At 42.1% G+C, this 14,774-nt stretch overlaps 1 protein-coding gene across 2 annotated transcripts; it reads left to right on the forward strand.

Annotated features, from left to right (window-relative positions):
- Positions 1–1,157: 1,157 nt before the first annotated feature.
- LOC125521850 (splicing factor PWI domain-containing protein / RNA recognition motif (RRM)-containing protein) lies at positions 1,158–8,987 on the forward strand. Of its 2 annotated transcripts, XM_048686910.2 has the most exons (10): positions 1,557–1,696; positions 1,973–2,081; positions 2,188–2,224; positions 2,355–2,435; positions 2,676–2,929; positions 3,065–3,217; positions 6,299–6,695; positions 6,767–7,414; positions 7,491–8,065; positions 8,537–8,987. In XM_048686910.2, the coding sequence occupies exons 5-10, from the start codon at positions 2,705–2,707 to the stop codon at positions 8,786–8,788; spliced, it is 2,250 nt and encodes a 749-aa protein (XP_048542867.1). In that variant the 5' UTR covers positions 1,557–1,696; positions 1,973–2,081; positions 2,188–2,224; positions 2,355–2,435; positions 2,676–2,704; the 3' UTR covers positions 8,789–8,987. The 2 variants fall into 2 exon arrangements, with proteins under 2 accessions (XP_048542866.1, XP_048542867.1); XM_048686909.2 differs by lacking the exons at positions 1,973–2,081; positions 2,188–2,224; positions 2,355–2,435 and having other exon boundaries at positions 1,158–1,696.
- Positions 8,988–14,774: the final 5,787 nt, after the last annotated feature.

The raw sequence follows: 14,774 nt of genomic DNA on the forward strand, positions 1-14,774 counted from the left end.
AGCAATTGCTCGACACCCAAAACTTGTCACCCAATGGTTACTTCAGTGGCTGAACATGTCGCCTGAGGATGCGACGTGGGAAGACGCAGACTTCATCAAGTTTACATTCCCTGACTTCTTCAATGCAACAATTCGTTCTTGGTTTCCTTCCAAAGATCCTCGAGGACAAGGATCTGCTTCTGGAGAGGGTAATTGTCAGGACCCAGAACCCCGCAGACAGTTAACTGAAGAAATCGACAGTTTAACTGAAGAAATCAACACTGAAACTGAAGAAATACCGGTCTGGGAAATGGACGACTACGATGGAACCAGCGAGTGACGATCAACGGCTATCTTCAGTAACGGAGTCCTGTTCATCTTCACGTCGTTGCCGCCACCCGCATGACAGCTACAGAACGGGATTAGTGCACGTGACTCGCCACCTGCTCCCTCCTACTTATCCCCTCCTCCAAGCCCGAGCGGGGCATCTTTCCCCTTTCTCCAAGTTGTAACAGCTAGCCTAAGGTAGAACCCTAGACTACTTGGTAGAATTTGGGCAGATCCTCGATCTGAACCCCTGTATCTGTACTTGTTGATGCAATTTATTCAATCGGGGCTAGTTCGAGTGCTTGTGTTGCTGTTCGATGTGATTTGGTCATGTCAAACCAAAGGAGGCTTAGGCTTTGTTTGGTATCAAGGGGGAGAAAACCCAAGGCAACAAGCCCCCACGGGTAATTTTCACACGCACATGGAATTCCCTATCAACCGCGGGGAGAAATTCTGTCACCGTTTGGCACCAAGACGAGGAAGCTGAGATCCACGCGAGGAAGCGGCTGTATGACGCAGGGAGGGAGCGGTGGCCGTCACCTCTTTTTCGCAAGAGCCAGCGTGGGTTTCATCCCCGACCCATCGAGACGTGGAAGCCTCTCCAAGGACATGGAAGGGGCGGGGGTGGCCCAATCTGATGGGCATCCAAATGCAGTGGCGGCCTTCCCAGGAGTGAATCAGCCCGTGGTTGCTCCACCCAGGAAATAGGCAGGGATCCCCTGCAACCAAATTAGCCCTTAACATATTTTCTCAACCGCGCGCTACAGTATCAGTCAAACCCAATGGGCCGGCCCAGTCGGGAGTTCTATTTGCACAAAACGCGTCTCCCGGTTGTCAGCGAAACGTCACCGACCGGGCCAGTTTCACGGGCCTGCGTCAACCCACACATCACGACGGCATCAGGCTCCTCGCCGTGAACGAGCCCCATCAACCCCCGTCGACTGCTCGGCTGCTCCTCTCCCAACCATGGCGGCCGTGGCGCCTACCCCCGACAACCTCGAGCCCCCGCCGTCCACTCCTCCAAACACGGCAACCCCACCTCAGGCCACCGTCACGTCCACCCCGCCGAACCAGGCAACCCCTAATCCCCCGGCCTCCAACCCCACGATGTCAAGCCCTAACCCTAACCCCGCCCCCGCCCCCGCCCCCGCCCCTCCGGTCGTCCTGCCGCCGTTGCCCCCTGTTCCGGTATCCTTCGCCCCTTCCTTCCGGCCGCTGGGTGCACCGCCCTCGCCGCAGGTGCAGCAGTACGGTGCTATACGTAATCCGGGCTACCTGATGGGACAGCCGATGCAGCCGCCAGGCGTGCACCACGCGATGCGTCCGCCGACCATGTACGCGCCCCAGCCGGGTCCGTACATGCAGCAGCCGGGCGTCGCCGTTCCTCCCGGTGGGTCCCGTTCTCCATCCATCTCTAGGCTTATACGATTGAATGGCAATAGATTTATGCTTCCGCCTGATTGTGCCTGGGAAATCTCCCGACGTTCCATGTGCTGCGCTGTAGGAAATCTGGTGGAATCGACTGGATATGTCTTTAACACGCGGGTAGGATCTGGGATTAGGGTTTAGAGGTGGGATGCGCCTGATGCTAGTGATTTACAGTAGTGTTTAGAGCAACTGGCATCCCCTCGCTTGATAACGATGACAGGGTATTTCTCTGCTACAGCGGTGGTCGTGCCGGCCATTACTCCCTTCAGCGAGAGGTGCCGGCTCATGTTTGATTCTGCTGCTCTAACTGAAGCTATAACAGATCATTTTCTCCCTCACTGCATGTGGTATGCTGACTGTTTGAATTTGAACTGGTTATATTTAAATTGTGTGAAATTGATTTAAATGCTTTAGCTTGCCGTTTAATTAGGCTCGGTTTCTGTATGTACTTAGATCCTTCGCCAATGGGTTGTTCAAAAAATGGGCTAAGGTACCATGATTTCCTGTCGCTTAATTTCATGTCAAGTATTTCTTGCTTAATTTGGTTTAAATTACTTTTATCGTTAATAAGAAGTTTAGAGTGAGTGACACATTTGCTTAAGCTTTTATATCTTGAGTAGTGCAATGCAATGGTGTGAGCTATCCCAAGTTTTGCAAATAACCAATACAAGTACGTTATCCTGCCTAATGGGCGCTAAGAGGTAAGGCTAGCTTTCCCTAGTTCTTATTTTATTTGAAAATAATATTGTTTTTTTGTCGATGTTCATCCCGGTTATTCTGAATATGCAAGATACCTGCTTATCTATTTAGTGCTGCTCTTCTTTCCCTGTGTCTTATGCTAGCTTACATATTTTTAAAGGATTAATGTATGCACTCTGTGCTCTGTTTTCTGGACTGTTACTAATGTGGCAGCATAGATGTTTGTTTGTTTCTCTCTTCAGGTGTGCATCGTTATCCTGGACCATATACTATGATGCGTCCATGTTTTCCTCCACGCCCAATGCCTCCTGTTGGTGTTGTGCAAATTCAACGGCCAGCAACAATTCCTGGAATTCGTGGTGCTCCTCCTATGGTAGCCCCTCCTGCCAGACCGCCTGCTCCAGCTGTCACACCCGCTGACAAACCACCAACTGCAGTTTATGTCGGGAAGATCGCCCCAACAGTGGACAATGGTTTGCTTCTTTCGCTTCTTCGGGTATATCACCTTTTCCCTATTATTTTTGTAGTATATTAACATGGCAATGTCGACTTGTACATACTTTAGTCAGTTTTTCTGTTTATGCCATCAAATGCTTTTAGCATGTGTGTTTAAATGTTTTCCCATCTTCAGATTTGTGGACCTGTCAAGAGTTGGAAGCGCACCCAAAATCCAAGTAATGGCAAACCAGTAGCGTTTGGCTTTTGTGAGTTTGAATCTGCTGAAGGCATCCTTCGTGCGACACGGTTGCTGAACAAATTGAGCATTGATGGGCAAGAACTGGTGGTATGCATCATTCTTACATATTTCTTATGATTGTGGAATCGGTGGATTTGATAAATATGGGAACTAAAATGTAATTTCATTCGGAAGGATAAGGACCTGCATATAACCTAATAATAGGACATCAGTTGTTTCTAACAAATTCTTTTTTGTAACAAATTCTTACATATTTCTTATGATTGTGGAATCGGTGGATTTGATAAATATGGGAACTAAATTGTAATTTCATTCGGAAGGACAAGGACCTGCATATAACCTAATAATAGGACATCAGTTGTTTCGAATAAACTCTTTTTTGTAAAAGCTGACAACTGTTTGTAAACTGATTCTTAGTAACTTGCATGTTCCATGTACGAACCAACGGGAACTTATTGAATTTTTATGAGCGTGTTTGGATGGCATCCATGCCACTACACGCCTGGCCTGGACAGGTCCCTGTATTCTCCCTGGCGACTGTTTTGTTCGTGTCCACGAGTAGAAATGCATACCTGGCCTGGCTGGCTCAAACGCGTGATTAGCCTGGTCAAGTTACGAAAGCACGCAAGGAAACACTAGCCTGGTTCGAGACCTGGCAAAAATTTGCCTGGCCTGAACCTTCCCTGAGACCTGCCTGGAAATTGTTTGGTTGATGCCTGAAGAGTGAAACACTAGCCTGGCCTGGAGCTTCTGCTATGGTCATTAGCCTGACTCAAATACCAGGCATGTTGGTTAGCCTGGACCAGGCGTTCTGCACCAGTCGCCTGGCTCAAGCCTGGGGTTCTAATTCTGCTTTTTTCTTGTGGGCCAGCAGCTATTTGCAGTCTGACACATAAATAATTGCTTCACAGGCACAGGACACGAACCGAACGCGTAGCACTCAGGCTGGCCTGGCCAGGCAATTATTTTCATGTCTCCAGGCCGTTGCCAGGCTTCATTTTCTCCCAGGCATGAAGTCCAGGCCTCAAACCAAACTAGCTCAATATCTTTTCCCCAGGCAGTGGGCTTAGCCTGGACCAGGCCTCCGGTTCCCTGCGCCTGGACATGCCTGGCGTGTAATTAACATTTTTTATTCTTTATCTGACACAGCACCAGGCAACTCCGAATCCAAACAAGCCTTTGCCAGGCTAGCCTGGACAGGCACAAAAGGGTCACCTTACCAGGCGTAGGCCAGGCGCCTGATTTTTTCAGGCACGGACCCCAGGGTGCCATCCAAACTGGCCCTATGCCTTTGTCGCTCACATGTTGGTTCCAGACCAATCTGTAAAAATATGTTTCACCTGTTGGATTGATGGAAAATGAGGGCCCACAAATTCTAATTCACAAAGCTTAATTCTTATGTACTGGAACCCTGTGCCGAAGGATTAGAATAATACTTTCCTTTTGCTTCCATGACGTTGTGTTAGGGTATTAGGGATTAATTTTTGAAACCCTGTAGCCTGAAGGCATCCTAGTCATAGAATGCTTGTTTTACCATCATGTGCATGTTTTTAGACATTGTACCGACCAGGGGCGGACCCAGGACGAAAATGTCCCGGTGTCCACGCCTAAATTACATGTGTGGACGCCAAGCTATGTTATGCATATAAAACTAACATACTCAACAACTCTAGATAACCAGTAGTAAATATCCTTATCAAAATAGTGTTGTACTTAAATTTGTAGTTGATTATATGAAGTCTTTCGCCCAAGTTGAACAATAAAGCATAAAAATTATGAACACAAGTTTAATCAGCTAAGGCTACACTATTTAAGTTTGAACATGCTAGCATCGAAACAAAAGATAAAACATATTGGTTGAATTTATAATTATGAAGATGTACTTACTTACATTGTGTTGTTCTGAGTTGTGCATTCAAAGGGCAAGGAATGATCCACATAAATGAGAACCACTTGGACTCGATCCTTACTTACCAACACTAGCAAATCGCAGTAATTCAATTCTTAACTGTAACATCCTTGGAACTAACAGCTCTAGACCTACAAAAAAATTTAGAAGGAAGTTATATAGGTACGCACTTGGACTCGATGGTAACGACTTGCGGTACTTTTTTCATCAATTCTCCAACGATTAGGCGCATAGGCCATGGCAACACGGACGCTTCAATGACGATTGGGCAGGTGGGTGAGGCGACGCGCCATGACGAATCTGTGCAGGGGGAGGCAAGAAGCCATGAGTAGGCGCAGATTTTTCTTAGGGTTGCAGGTGTAAATAAAAGCGATCAAAATAGTTGGAGAGAATCTTGTCCTTCCTTATCTCTTCAATTCAGTATATGGCAACGTTGTTGCCACTAACAGCAGTTCCTGAATCAGAGGCACGCAGACCATGGGGAGTGCCCCAGATCCTAAAGACCAGGACTTTCTATACATGACTTTTACAGAACGCGTACAGTTTAGTAGAAATGATCGATAGCCTGGGTCGTGGCTAGCTGGGTACCTCAATGGCCAATAGATGGGCCAGGCCTGTGAACCGTCGCTTCAGCCGGTGTCCATGTACAAATTTTACCGGTGTCCCACCTGATATATCACCTATCACTTAAGGTAATCGGAGAACCTACCCGGTGTCCTGTGACACCGGGTGTGTCTACATGGGTCCGCCCCTGGTACCGACACAATAGATGCTTTTGTCCATAGGTGAGATACGCTACCCAACATTTAAGTGGTAGCAGATAGACCAATTAAATTTCTTGGTTGTTTGGTGTGAAAAACACCTACCGTAACCTTTCTTGTGTACCATTGTTCAGTCATTGAATTATCTGTTACTGTGTGCATAGGCAGAACTTGTGAAGGATCCCTCCATTCGATTGTTACAGTTTATTTCTGTGCTAGTGCCGTGTTCAACCAGCATTTGAATTGGCTTGCAGTTTTTTTATCAAGGATTGCTTAAGGAATATGTTTACTTTGAAAATCCTGCATGATGTAGTCTAATCACATTTCAAGGAGGCCATCAAGATATTTGTTTCCTCAATTGACATGGTTAGACACTTTTTTGTGTTGCCTGTTAAATATATATCTAAATCTTCCATATGTTCTCTCAAAAGTAATGATAATGTTATTATCCCTCCTTATGTATTTTTGAACTCTCCTTATATTTTATTTCAATGCAAGGTTAATATTAATGATGCCACCAAAGAGTACCTGAAGAAACATGTTGAAGAAAAGAAGAAGGTACATGAGAACACCAAAAAGGAGGAAGATGAAGGTGGGGATGGGACTTCTGCTGTTGCTGAAAATGAATCATTGAAGCTTGTTTCTGGTAAAACAGATGAAACAGAAGATTCCGGAGATAAGGATAGTGAAGAAAACACCAAGAAATTTGGGATTGTTACAAATGAGGATTCTGAGGCTGATAAGGCTGCTGCAGAACTAATAAACAGTATTATTGAAGAGTGGTTAAAGACTCGACCCCTGCCGCCGCCACCACCACCCCCGCCGGTTCAACCATCTGCTGACATCTCATCCAAACATAACAACGGGGAGTCTGTTGTTGACATGGCAATGACTGGTATGGAATAATGGTAATAGTTTTTTGGCCAAATTTGCATTTGAATAATATGTATTTCATCACTGCTGCAGATTCTGAAGATAATGATGATTGTGTTGACAAAAGGACAGTTAGTGAAACTGAAAAGACAGAAAATGACTCTCTTGATAGGAGGAAAGATAAAGAGCATGACAAGGAGAAGCAGGAAAAGGAAAAAGAACTTCAAAGATATGAGCGTGAGCGTGAGCGAGAAAGAGTCAGGAGGGATAGAGATAAGGAACTCAAGCATAGAGAAGTGGAAAGGATGTACAAAGATCACCTTAAAGAGTGGGAATCCAGGGAGAGAGATAAAGAATATCAAAGACAATACGAGAAGGACCGTGAGAAGGAAAAAGAACGTGAACGCAAAAGGGAGATCATGAAGCAGGAAGATGAAAGCGATGAAGAGGATTCGAGGAAAAGAAGACGAAGGAGCAGTAACGCACTTGAAGAGAGGAAAAGGCGGAGGCAACGTGAAAAACAGGAAGACTTCGCGGACAAATTAAAAGAGGAACAGGAAATTGCTGAAGCAAGGAGGCGTGCAATAGAGCTGCAACAGCAGGCAGATGAAGCAGCTGCGGCAGAGTCTGCTATATTTATGGAGGTTGATGGTGATGACGGGAAGGAAGCAGATGCACCAAACAAGCCGATTGTTTCAGATGATGATAATGTCGTCAGCATTGCTAATGGTGTTGATGCAGGTAAGTAAATATTTCCTCACAAAGTTTATCACATTAGCTACATTCTAGTTCCAACATTTTTGCATCCATTCTACAGATGATGGCAAAACTCATAAGGACTGTAACGGTGATGAAGCAAGTATGGTACCTGGTCAAATTCTAGATATCAAACAAAATAGCAATGCTCCAGCAAAAAAGTTGGGTTTTGGTTTGATTGGCTCTGGTAAACGGACATCTGTTCCATCAGTTTTTGCTGAAGAGGATGACGATGATAATAAGGATAAACGGATAAGACCTTTAGTACCTATTGATTACTCCACTGAGGAATTGCAAGCTGTGGAGGCGGATTCTTATTCTGACCAACCCAATAATATTGTAGCAGCTGCTGAGTTTGCTAAGCGCATCTTGGTATCTAATCAAAAGGAAGAGCAGCCTGAAACCGAAAGGAGTAGGAGAGCCATTGATAGATCGACCCTAAGGGATAAAAGTCGAAATGATGAAGATGGTGCACGTCTTGGTGATGACAGAAGAGAAATGATGCATGATCGAGACAACGACAAGCCCAAGTTAGAGAACAAGAAAGTTTTGGATGCAAAACAATTGATTGACATGATTCCGAGAACAAAGGAAGAGCTTTTTTCCTATGATATTAATTGGGCAATATATGAGAAGGTGAATTATTTTTCTTGACCTTGTATTTTCAGTACTCAAAAGTTGGGTAATGTTTTGTTTCTTCACCCATTTCAAGTTATTTTTATGTCATATCTTTGTGCATGCATGTTATTTCTTTGTTCTGTGAGGTCTTTATGGAAGCAGTTTAGGTATGTTTGCCAGTGGTTACAAAAGGAAAAAAAACACGATGTAGTGCTCCTTAAACCATTGCAGATCTGAAGATATTTTTTCCTGAACAGATACGAGATCCACCGCATAATTATTTCATTAGTATAATGTTAAACCTGTTATTATTTTCATTCCGGTCAACGTGCATAATTCACAATTTGATCTGAGAGGCACCATATGTTGGGTACACAAGTGTAAAGGTGTGTCAGATGGTTTTTACTCTGAAATATTTGATTTTGCTTTCCCTGTTGTGTTTGCGGTGTGGTTGTATTCAACACTAACATCATTGTTCTTTTGTGTCAGCATGAGTTGCATGATAGAATGAGGCCTTGGATCTCGAAAAAGATAATCGAATTTCTTGGTGAGGAGGAATCGACGTTGGTGGAATATATTGTCTCGTGCACCAAAGATCATGTGCATGCATCGAAAATGCTGGAGCTCCTACAGTCAATTTTGGACGTCGAGGCTGAAATGTTTGTCCTTAAGATGTGGAGGATGCTAATATTTGAAATTAAGAAAGTTGAAGCAGGACTATCAGTAAGAGGGAAGGCTTGAAGTTGAGGCAACTGTCTTGTATAACATTTTCTGCTTTTTGTCTGCAACTGTTTTCTTACTTCTAAGCTTATGTTGTAAGACAGCTGCTGTAAACATTTGAGTGAGATTGAATTACTGGTTCCCATATGTTCTGATGTCTATTGTAGAAATGTATACATGAACTGTTGATGCTCAATATTTGATCTGAAATTGCTGCGTACTTGCGTGTTTACAGTGTGCCCTTTTATTGTTTCCAAGTTCCAACAGGTGATTGTAGAATGTGCTAGTGATAAGAGTACATTTACTCTTCAATCTGTACCAACTTGATTTTCTTTGCACATGATGTACATGGTGAAAATTTTCATGAGACTTTGAAAGTGTACTTGTTTTACTTCAACAAAACCGTGGAGAAAAAAAAACAGATAGCACCTGGTTGGAGAAATATTTTTTGGACTGTTCCACTCAAAATTCATGTAAGTTTCCTATAAGAAATCTAACTTCTTCGCCTTGTGTTTGCAATTGTGGTATTCTATTATAGGGTGCGTATTGCGAGCTGAGTAAAATGAAGCCACCACATTGAATATGTCATATATTAGTAAAATGAAGTCACCACATTGAATATGTCATATATTTCGTGTAAGAAATCTAACTTCTTCGCCTAGTGTTTGCAATTGTAGCATTTTATTCTAGGGTGAGTATTGAGAGCTGAGTAAAATGAAGCCACCACATTGAATATACGTATAAGAAATCTAACTTCTTCGCCTTGTGTTTGCAATTGTAGTATTCTATTCTAGGGTGAGCATTCACAGATGAGTAAAATGAAGCCACCAAATTGAATAGAGCTTCAATATTCCTATTCTACTTATGATAATCACATGCTCTTGTTTGGACTTTAGAAACTTGACAATATTATTTGTGGCCTAAAGAATTTGTCATTCTGATCATGAATCTTTGAAACATATTACAAGTCAAGCAAAACTGAACTGTACATATGCTAAATGGGTTGAATTCATTGAGATTTTTCCTTGTGTCATTGGCACATGAAAGACAAAGAAAATGGTAGTGTTGATGCATGTCTCGTCTATATAATGTGCTTTCATAACTTGATTTTAAAATATTTGATTTGGAGACCGTCAAAGATCAATATGTGCATGGTACTGAATTTAAAGATGCATTGCAGAATTTTAAAGATGGAAGAACATGAAACACGTTTGTCATTAATGATTGCTATGTGTTCCGTGCTAACAAGCTGCATTCCAGCTAGCTTTATTCGTCTTTTATTGTTGCAGAGGCACATGGAGGAAGATTAATGGGACACTTTGGCGTGAAGAAGATGGATGCCATATTTGCTAAACATTTCTTTTGGCCAAAATGAAACGAAAAGTCGATCATTTTGTTGCTCGCTGCACTGCATGTCAAAAAGCTAAGTCATGACCCAATCCTTTGGTTTATATATGTCTTTGTCTGTACCTAGTGTTTTATGGGTGGACATATCCATGGACTTTGTTTTAGGTTTACCTTGAACAAAGAAGGGGAGGGATAACATATTCGTTGTCATGGATAGAATTGTGAAAATAGCACACTTTATACCATGTCATAAAAGCGATGCTGCTGCTAATTTGTTCTTGCATGAAATTATTCACTTGCATGGTGTGCTGAATACTATTTATTTTAGATCTTGATACTAAATTTTTTAGCCATTTTTGGAGATGCCTATGGGCTAATTTGGAGACTAAACTGCTTTTTAGTACTACATGTCACCCACAAATTGATGAGACAAACTGAAATAGTCAATAAAACATTGTCTACTATGCTTAAGGTTGTTTCAAAGAATAATTTGAAAATGTGGGAAGAATGTCTTCCCCACATTGAATTGCTTATAATTATTCGCTGCATTCTACCACTATGATGTGTCCTTTTGAATTGTGTACAATTTTCTACCTCGTGCACCCATTGATTTATTGCCTCTTCCATCTTCGGAGAAAAATAATTTTGATATTAAACAACGTGCTGAATTGGTATTAAAAATTCATGAATTAACTAAGAAAACATTGAGCGTATGAATGCTAAATACAAACTTGCTGACGGCTGTTCGCACATGAACATGTCACCGTGTACCCTCGACGCCGGGGGTGATGCACCGCAGCTCACGTCGAAGGAGATCCGACCGGCAACGTGATACGCAGGACAGCCGGCAGATGCTTTTGTAGACCCGGAGGCCTGCTTGCCCGGGAGGGACCCCGTCAGGGCTTGCGACGGCTATGGGCTGCTCCAGGTCGATTCGCTCGCCCCTAGAGCCTTGTGGATCCGCAGCCTTCCAGCATGAAGAACTAGCGAAGAACGAGAAGAAAGATATAAGGGAGAGATAAAAAGTAGATGAACACGAAAAAGTAGTAGATCGATTGTTCAATTGTGTGTTGTTCAATCGGCCGTCACCTCTTAGGTATATAAGAGGCGGCTGGGCTTCCCGTGCAAGGAAAAGGTTTGGATTAATGTCCAAAACTCTAATCAAATTTGGATTGGTTTTGTCCGAACTTTCCAAAACTGTTGGATCTAAAACTGGCTGCAACTTGTGGGTATTTTTTGAGGTGGTAAACGACTTCGGATGAAAACGAGCCCAAAAGCAACCTTGACCGCTTCGACGAGACGAACAACTTTCATGTTGAACGATTTTTGATCAGAGGTAATCTCAAGGGTCAAATCGCTCGTGCAAAACAGGCTATTATTCGCACTACCCATCAGACACAGTGGCTGATGGGGCGCGCCACTTTTGGCTCATGATAGGGTTGTATCCGGATGGCTCTACATTTTGCATACAAATTCGGATTGGAACAATTTTTATATCAAATCGACCGTTTCGACAAGACAAAGACAATTCGTGTAGAAAGGTTTTTCAACTGAGGCCATCTTCGAGGCTTAATTGGCTGAATAATACTCTGAATATAAAATCTGAGTACTTCGAGTATAGTTTCGGCCCTCGGGATGAGATCAGATAGCGATGACCCAAACTTTAAAGATGTTCACGTCGACAATACGGAACTTTTTCATGTAGACCACTTCTTCATTTGAGGTCATCTTAATTAAGTTCTTGACCATGCCAAAATTGGGTGTCAACACATGCTCCCCTGTTTTTCGGCAAAACTTTTGTGCCGAAAAATAACTTGCACGGAGTTTGTTCTAAGCACGATGTCTACACTCCATCGTCCATTTGTATGTGCTTAGGACGATAAGTATATATCGGCCATTGCTTGTTTGAACCTCTTGATGCAACTTGGGTGAAAACTTCTCAACTTATATAACAATTCGATAATAAGGTTCCATAGATATGTATCTCAAAGCCATCCTTCGAACCATATTATTCACCATTTTGCTAGGATTTTGTAGATAATCAAGAATGAACTTCCTCTAATCCTTGCTTTGCCTACATAAAAGTTTCATTAGTGGCCGAGGTGGTGAGCTCCAATTTGGCCTTATCTATGTTGGAAAGAATAAGCATCGGCTATTGATAGATGTGCAATACACCATGACGGACATGGTAGCCGGATGCTTGCTATGGCAACTCTCTCCAATTGTCATGTCTAGATATATGAAGAATATTAAAGCAACCCAAGGTAAATTTTGCATCTAGACACACCCCAAGATAAACTATAAGTGATTCGTCAGAACATTGATAAACCCTGGATATTTGTTGGACTACTCGTAATGAATCACCGAAAGTCTCAATATGTATAGCACCTATAGCAAATAAAATATTCAATCCGAATAATAATGCATATTCGGTTTTGATTAATCGTGCATAAAAATATTCTAAGCGGCATGAGGCTTAGAAAATAGTACCATAAAGAAATATATAAACAACACCAAAACTTTGGCCATTGCTACGAATTGAACCATCAAAACATAATCTCCATAGTACTAGAAAGACAAGGCTAATATCAATATTATGCATGTCATTAATCCGATGTTCAGTAATAAAATCAGCTATGATTTGGCCTCTTATATATCTCAAAGATGCATAAGTCAAATCATATCCAAACAAAGTATAAGCCCACTAGCGAATTCTGCAACTATGAATTGGCCTATATAGCAAATATTCAATGACATCGGTCATGATGTCTCAACTCCATTCAATCATAATATAGGCATACATATAAATTTCCATGAGCACGTACCTTGTCCCGCTCTCCAATCGAACTAAGGACAATGTTCGAATACTACACCGGCCATGCATTAACATACTCTTAGGACGATAGATAAATATCGTCCATTACCATGTAAACTTCATTCAAAGCACATATAGCCGAAATAAACAAATGCAATGACAAATGAAGTATTTCGGCCCTTTGGATCAGTAACAAAATTGTAGCTAATCAAATGTATAGTGATTTGGTAATACCCTTTCATGATGTAAAAATTATATTGCAACCATGGATCATTATAAGCCCATTGAGGGTAACCAATCATACCTGATGACGAATTCCATGGAATCATCATTAATGGCATAGTTGAAGAATATGGAGAATGTGTGGACTGAAAATGTTGCAACCTTCGGCTTGGTCCTTCATAGTTTTCGCTCTTTTCCCTCTTCACCTTTGCCGCACTTCTTGTAATGGAAGCTCACACATAGTTCTTATTTTGAGTACTTCCTTTGGGAACCCATGCCATGTTCCTTCCTTCAAGTTGTTGTGCACTAAGTTTTTGTAATTTCTTCTTTTGCCAATATGATAAGCCGAGTGGGCATTTCGGCTGTGATTCTATTTTGACCAATGACAATTCTTTTTTGGCTTTGTGCACCCTCAACTTCTTTTCTTCAAATTTTGCAATTTTATTTTTAACAATTGATTGCTCCACTTCTTTGCCTTTTGTAGGCAATGTCAACACTTTAATTGGCTCTTTGTTATTTGATATCAAATATGAAGTAGCACACTTACGACCATGTTTCCTGACCCGATATACTTGTTTGACCACCTCTTTCTTTGTCCATGGGGTCCGGACTGATTCCTTATGATTGAAACGGTCTTTGACATGTGATTGTCCAAATGTTGATCTTTTTGAAGCTGCATAATATTTGTGAGATGGTCTAAAATAAGATGAAGAATGTGCCCTTGTATCATACCTGTCCCATGATGGATATGGATTTACGTGATCATAGAGAGGCATCCACGACATTGGCATTGGCGGCCCAAAATAACGATATGAACAAGTTGCATTCAAATTCTCTTCTTGCCAATATCGATCCTTGAATTTGCGCCTAGGGGGTGATCTTGATGCTTTTGCATTAGTTGGCCAATAAGCACTGTTCTCCTTACTTATCTTCTGATATTTTTTCAATAGTTGCGTGAAAGTGACTTTCGGCTTTTTACCTTTGTGCTTACGTCGGCCTTTGTTTTCTTTGGTTGTGCTTGCACCGATATTTGGATTTTCTTATTGCCCCCCCCAGTCTTTGGCGTCTCCATTGTAGCTTCGATGGAATTCTCGCCCTCAAGATTATGTTCATTATGCTCTTCAACAACTTCTTTACTTGAAAGCTTGATCCCATCACCTGCAGTTTTTACCTTCTCTTTAAATGGACCGGCTTGAAGCAGCCGATGCAAAAACCTTTTACCATCGGGACCAATTTCATTCGTCCTTTATCAATGGCCGATTTAACTATTTGACGAAACATGTTGCAATCCTCAATACTATGCTTGAACGAATCATGCAACTTACAATAAATTCATCCTTGGATAGATGGCTTGATATGGTGATCAAGAATTCTAATGTAATTATTTTTCAACAACAAATCAAAGAGTTGATCACACATGTTTGAATCGAAGGTATACGTTTTGTTTTCTAGCTGATCTTGGTGTGCGAACAACTTTGGAGGTAAGCAAACGAATGGTTCAGATTCAGAATCTCCCCATTCGGCTATGCATTGTGTTTTGCACTCTATCTCCGATGTCTTTGGATAAGATATAATATTAGCATCAGTTTTCTCAAAAGAATTTAACCTTGGCTTTATATTTCT

This window comes from Triticum urartu, chromosome 7A (genome assembly GCF_056163025.1).
Source record: "Triticum urartu cultivar PI428250 chromosome 7A, HENAU_Tu73, whole genome shotgun sequence".
Taxonomy (NCBI): Eukaryota; Viridiplantae; Streptophyta; class Magnoliopsida; order Poales; family Poaceae; genus Triticum; species Triticum urartu.

What these genes read in the sequence shown, in the direction of transcription:
- LOC125521850 (XM_048686909.2), top strand. Translation starts at nt 1,273, where the DNA reads ATGGCGGCCGTGGCGCCTACCCCCGACAACCTCGAGCCCCCGCCGTCC. An exon ending in TGCTTCTTTCGCTTCTTCGG is followed by an intron (nt 2,930 to 3,064) that starts GTATATCACCTT and finishes TCCCATCTTCAG; the next exon opens with ATTTGTGGACCTGTCAAGAG. An exon ending in TGCTAATGGTGTTGATGCAG is followed by an intron (nt 7,415 to 7,490) that starts GTAAGTAAATAT and finishes TCCATTCTACAG; the next exon opens with ATGATGGCAAAACTCATAAG.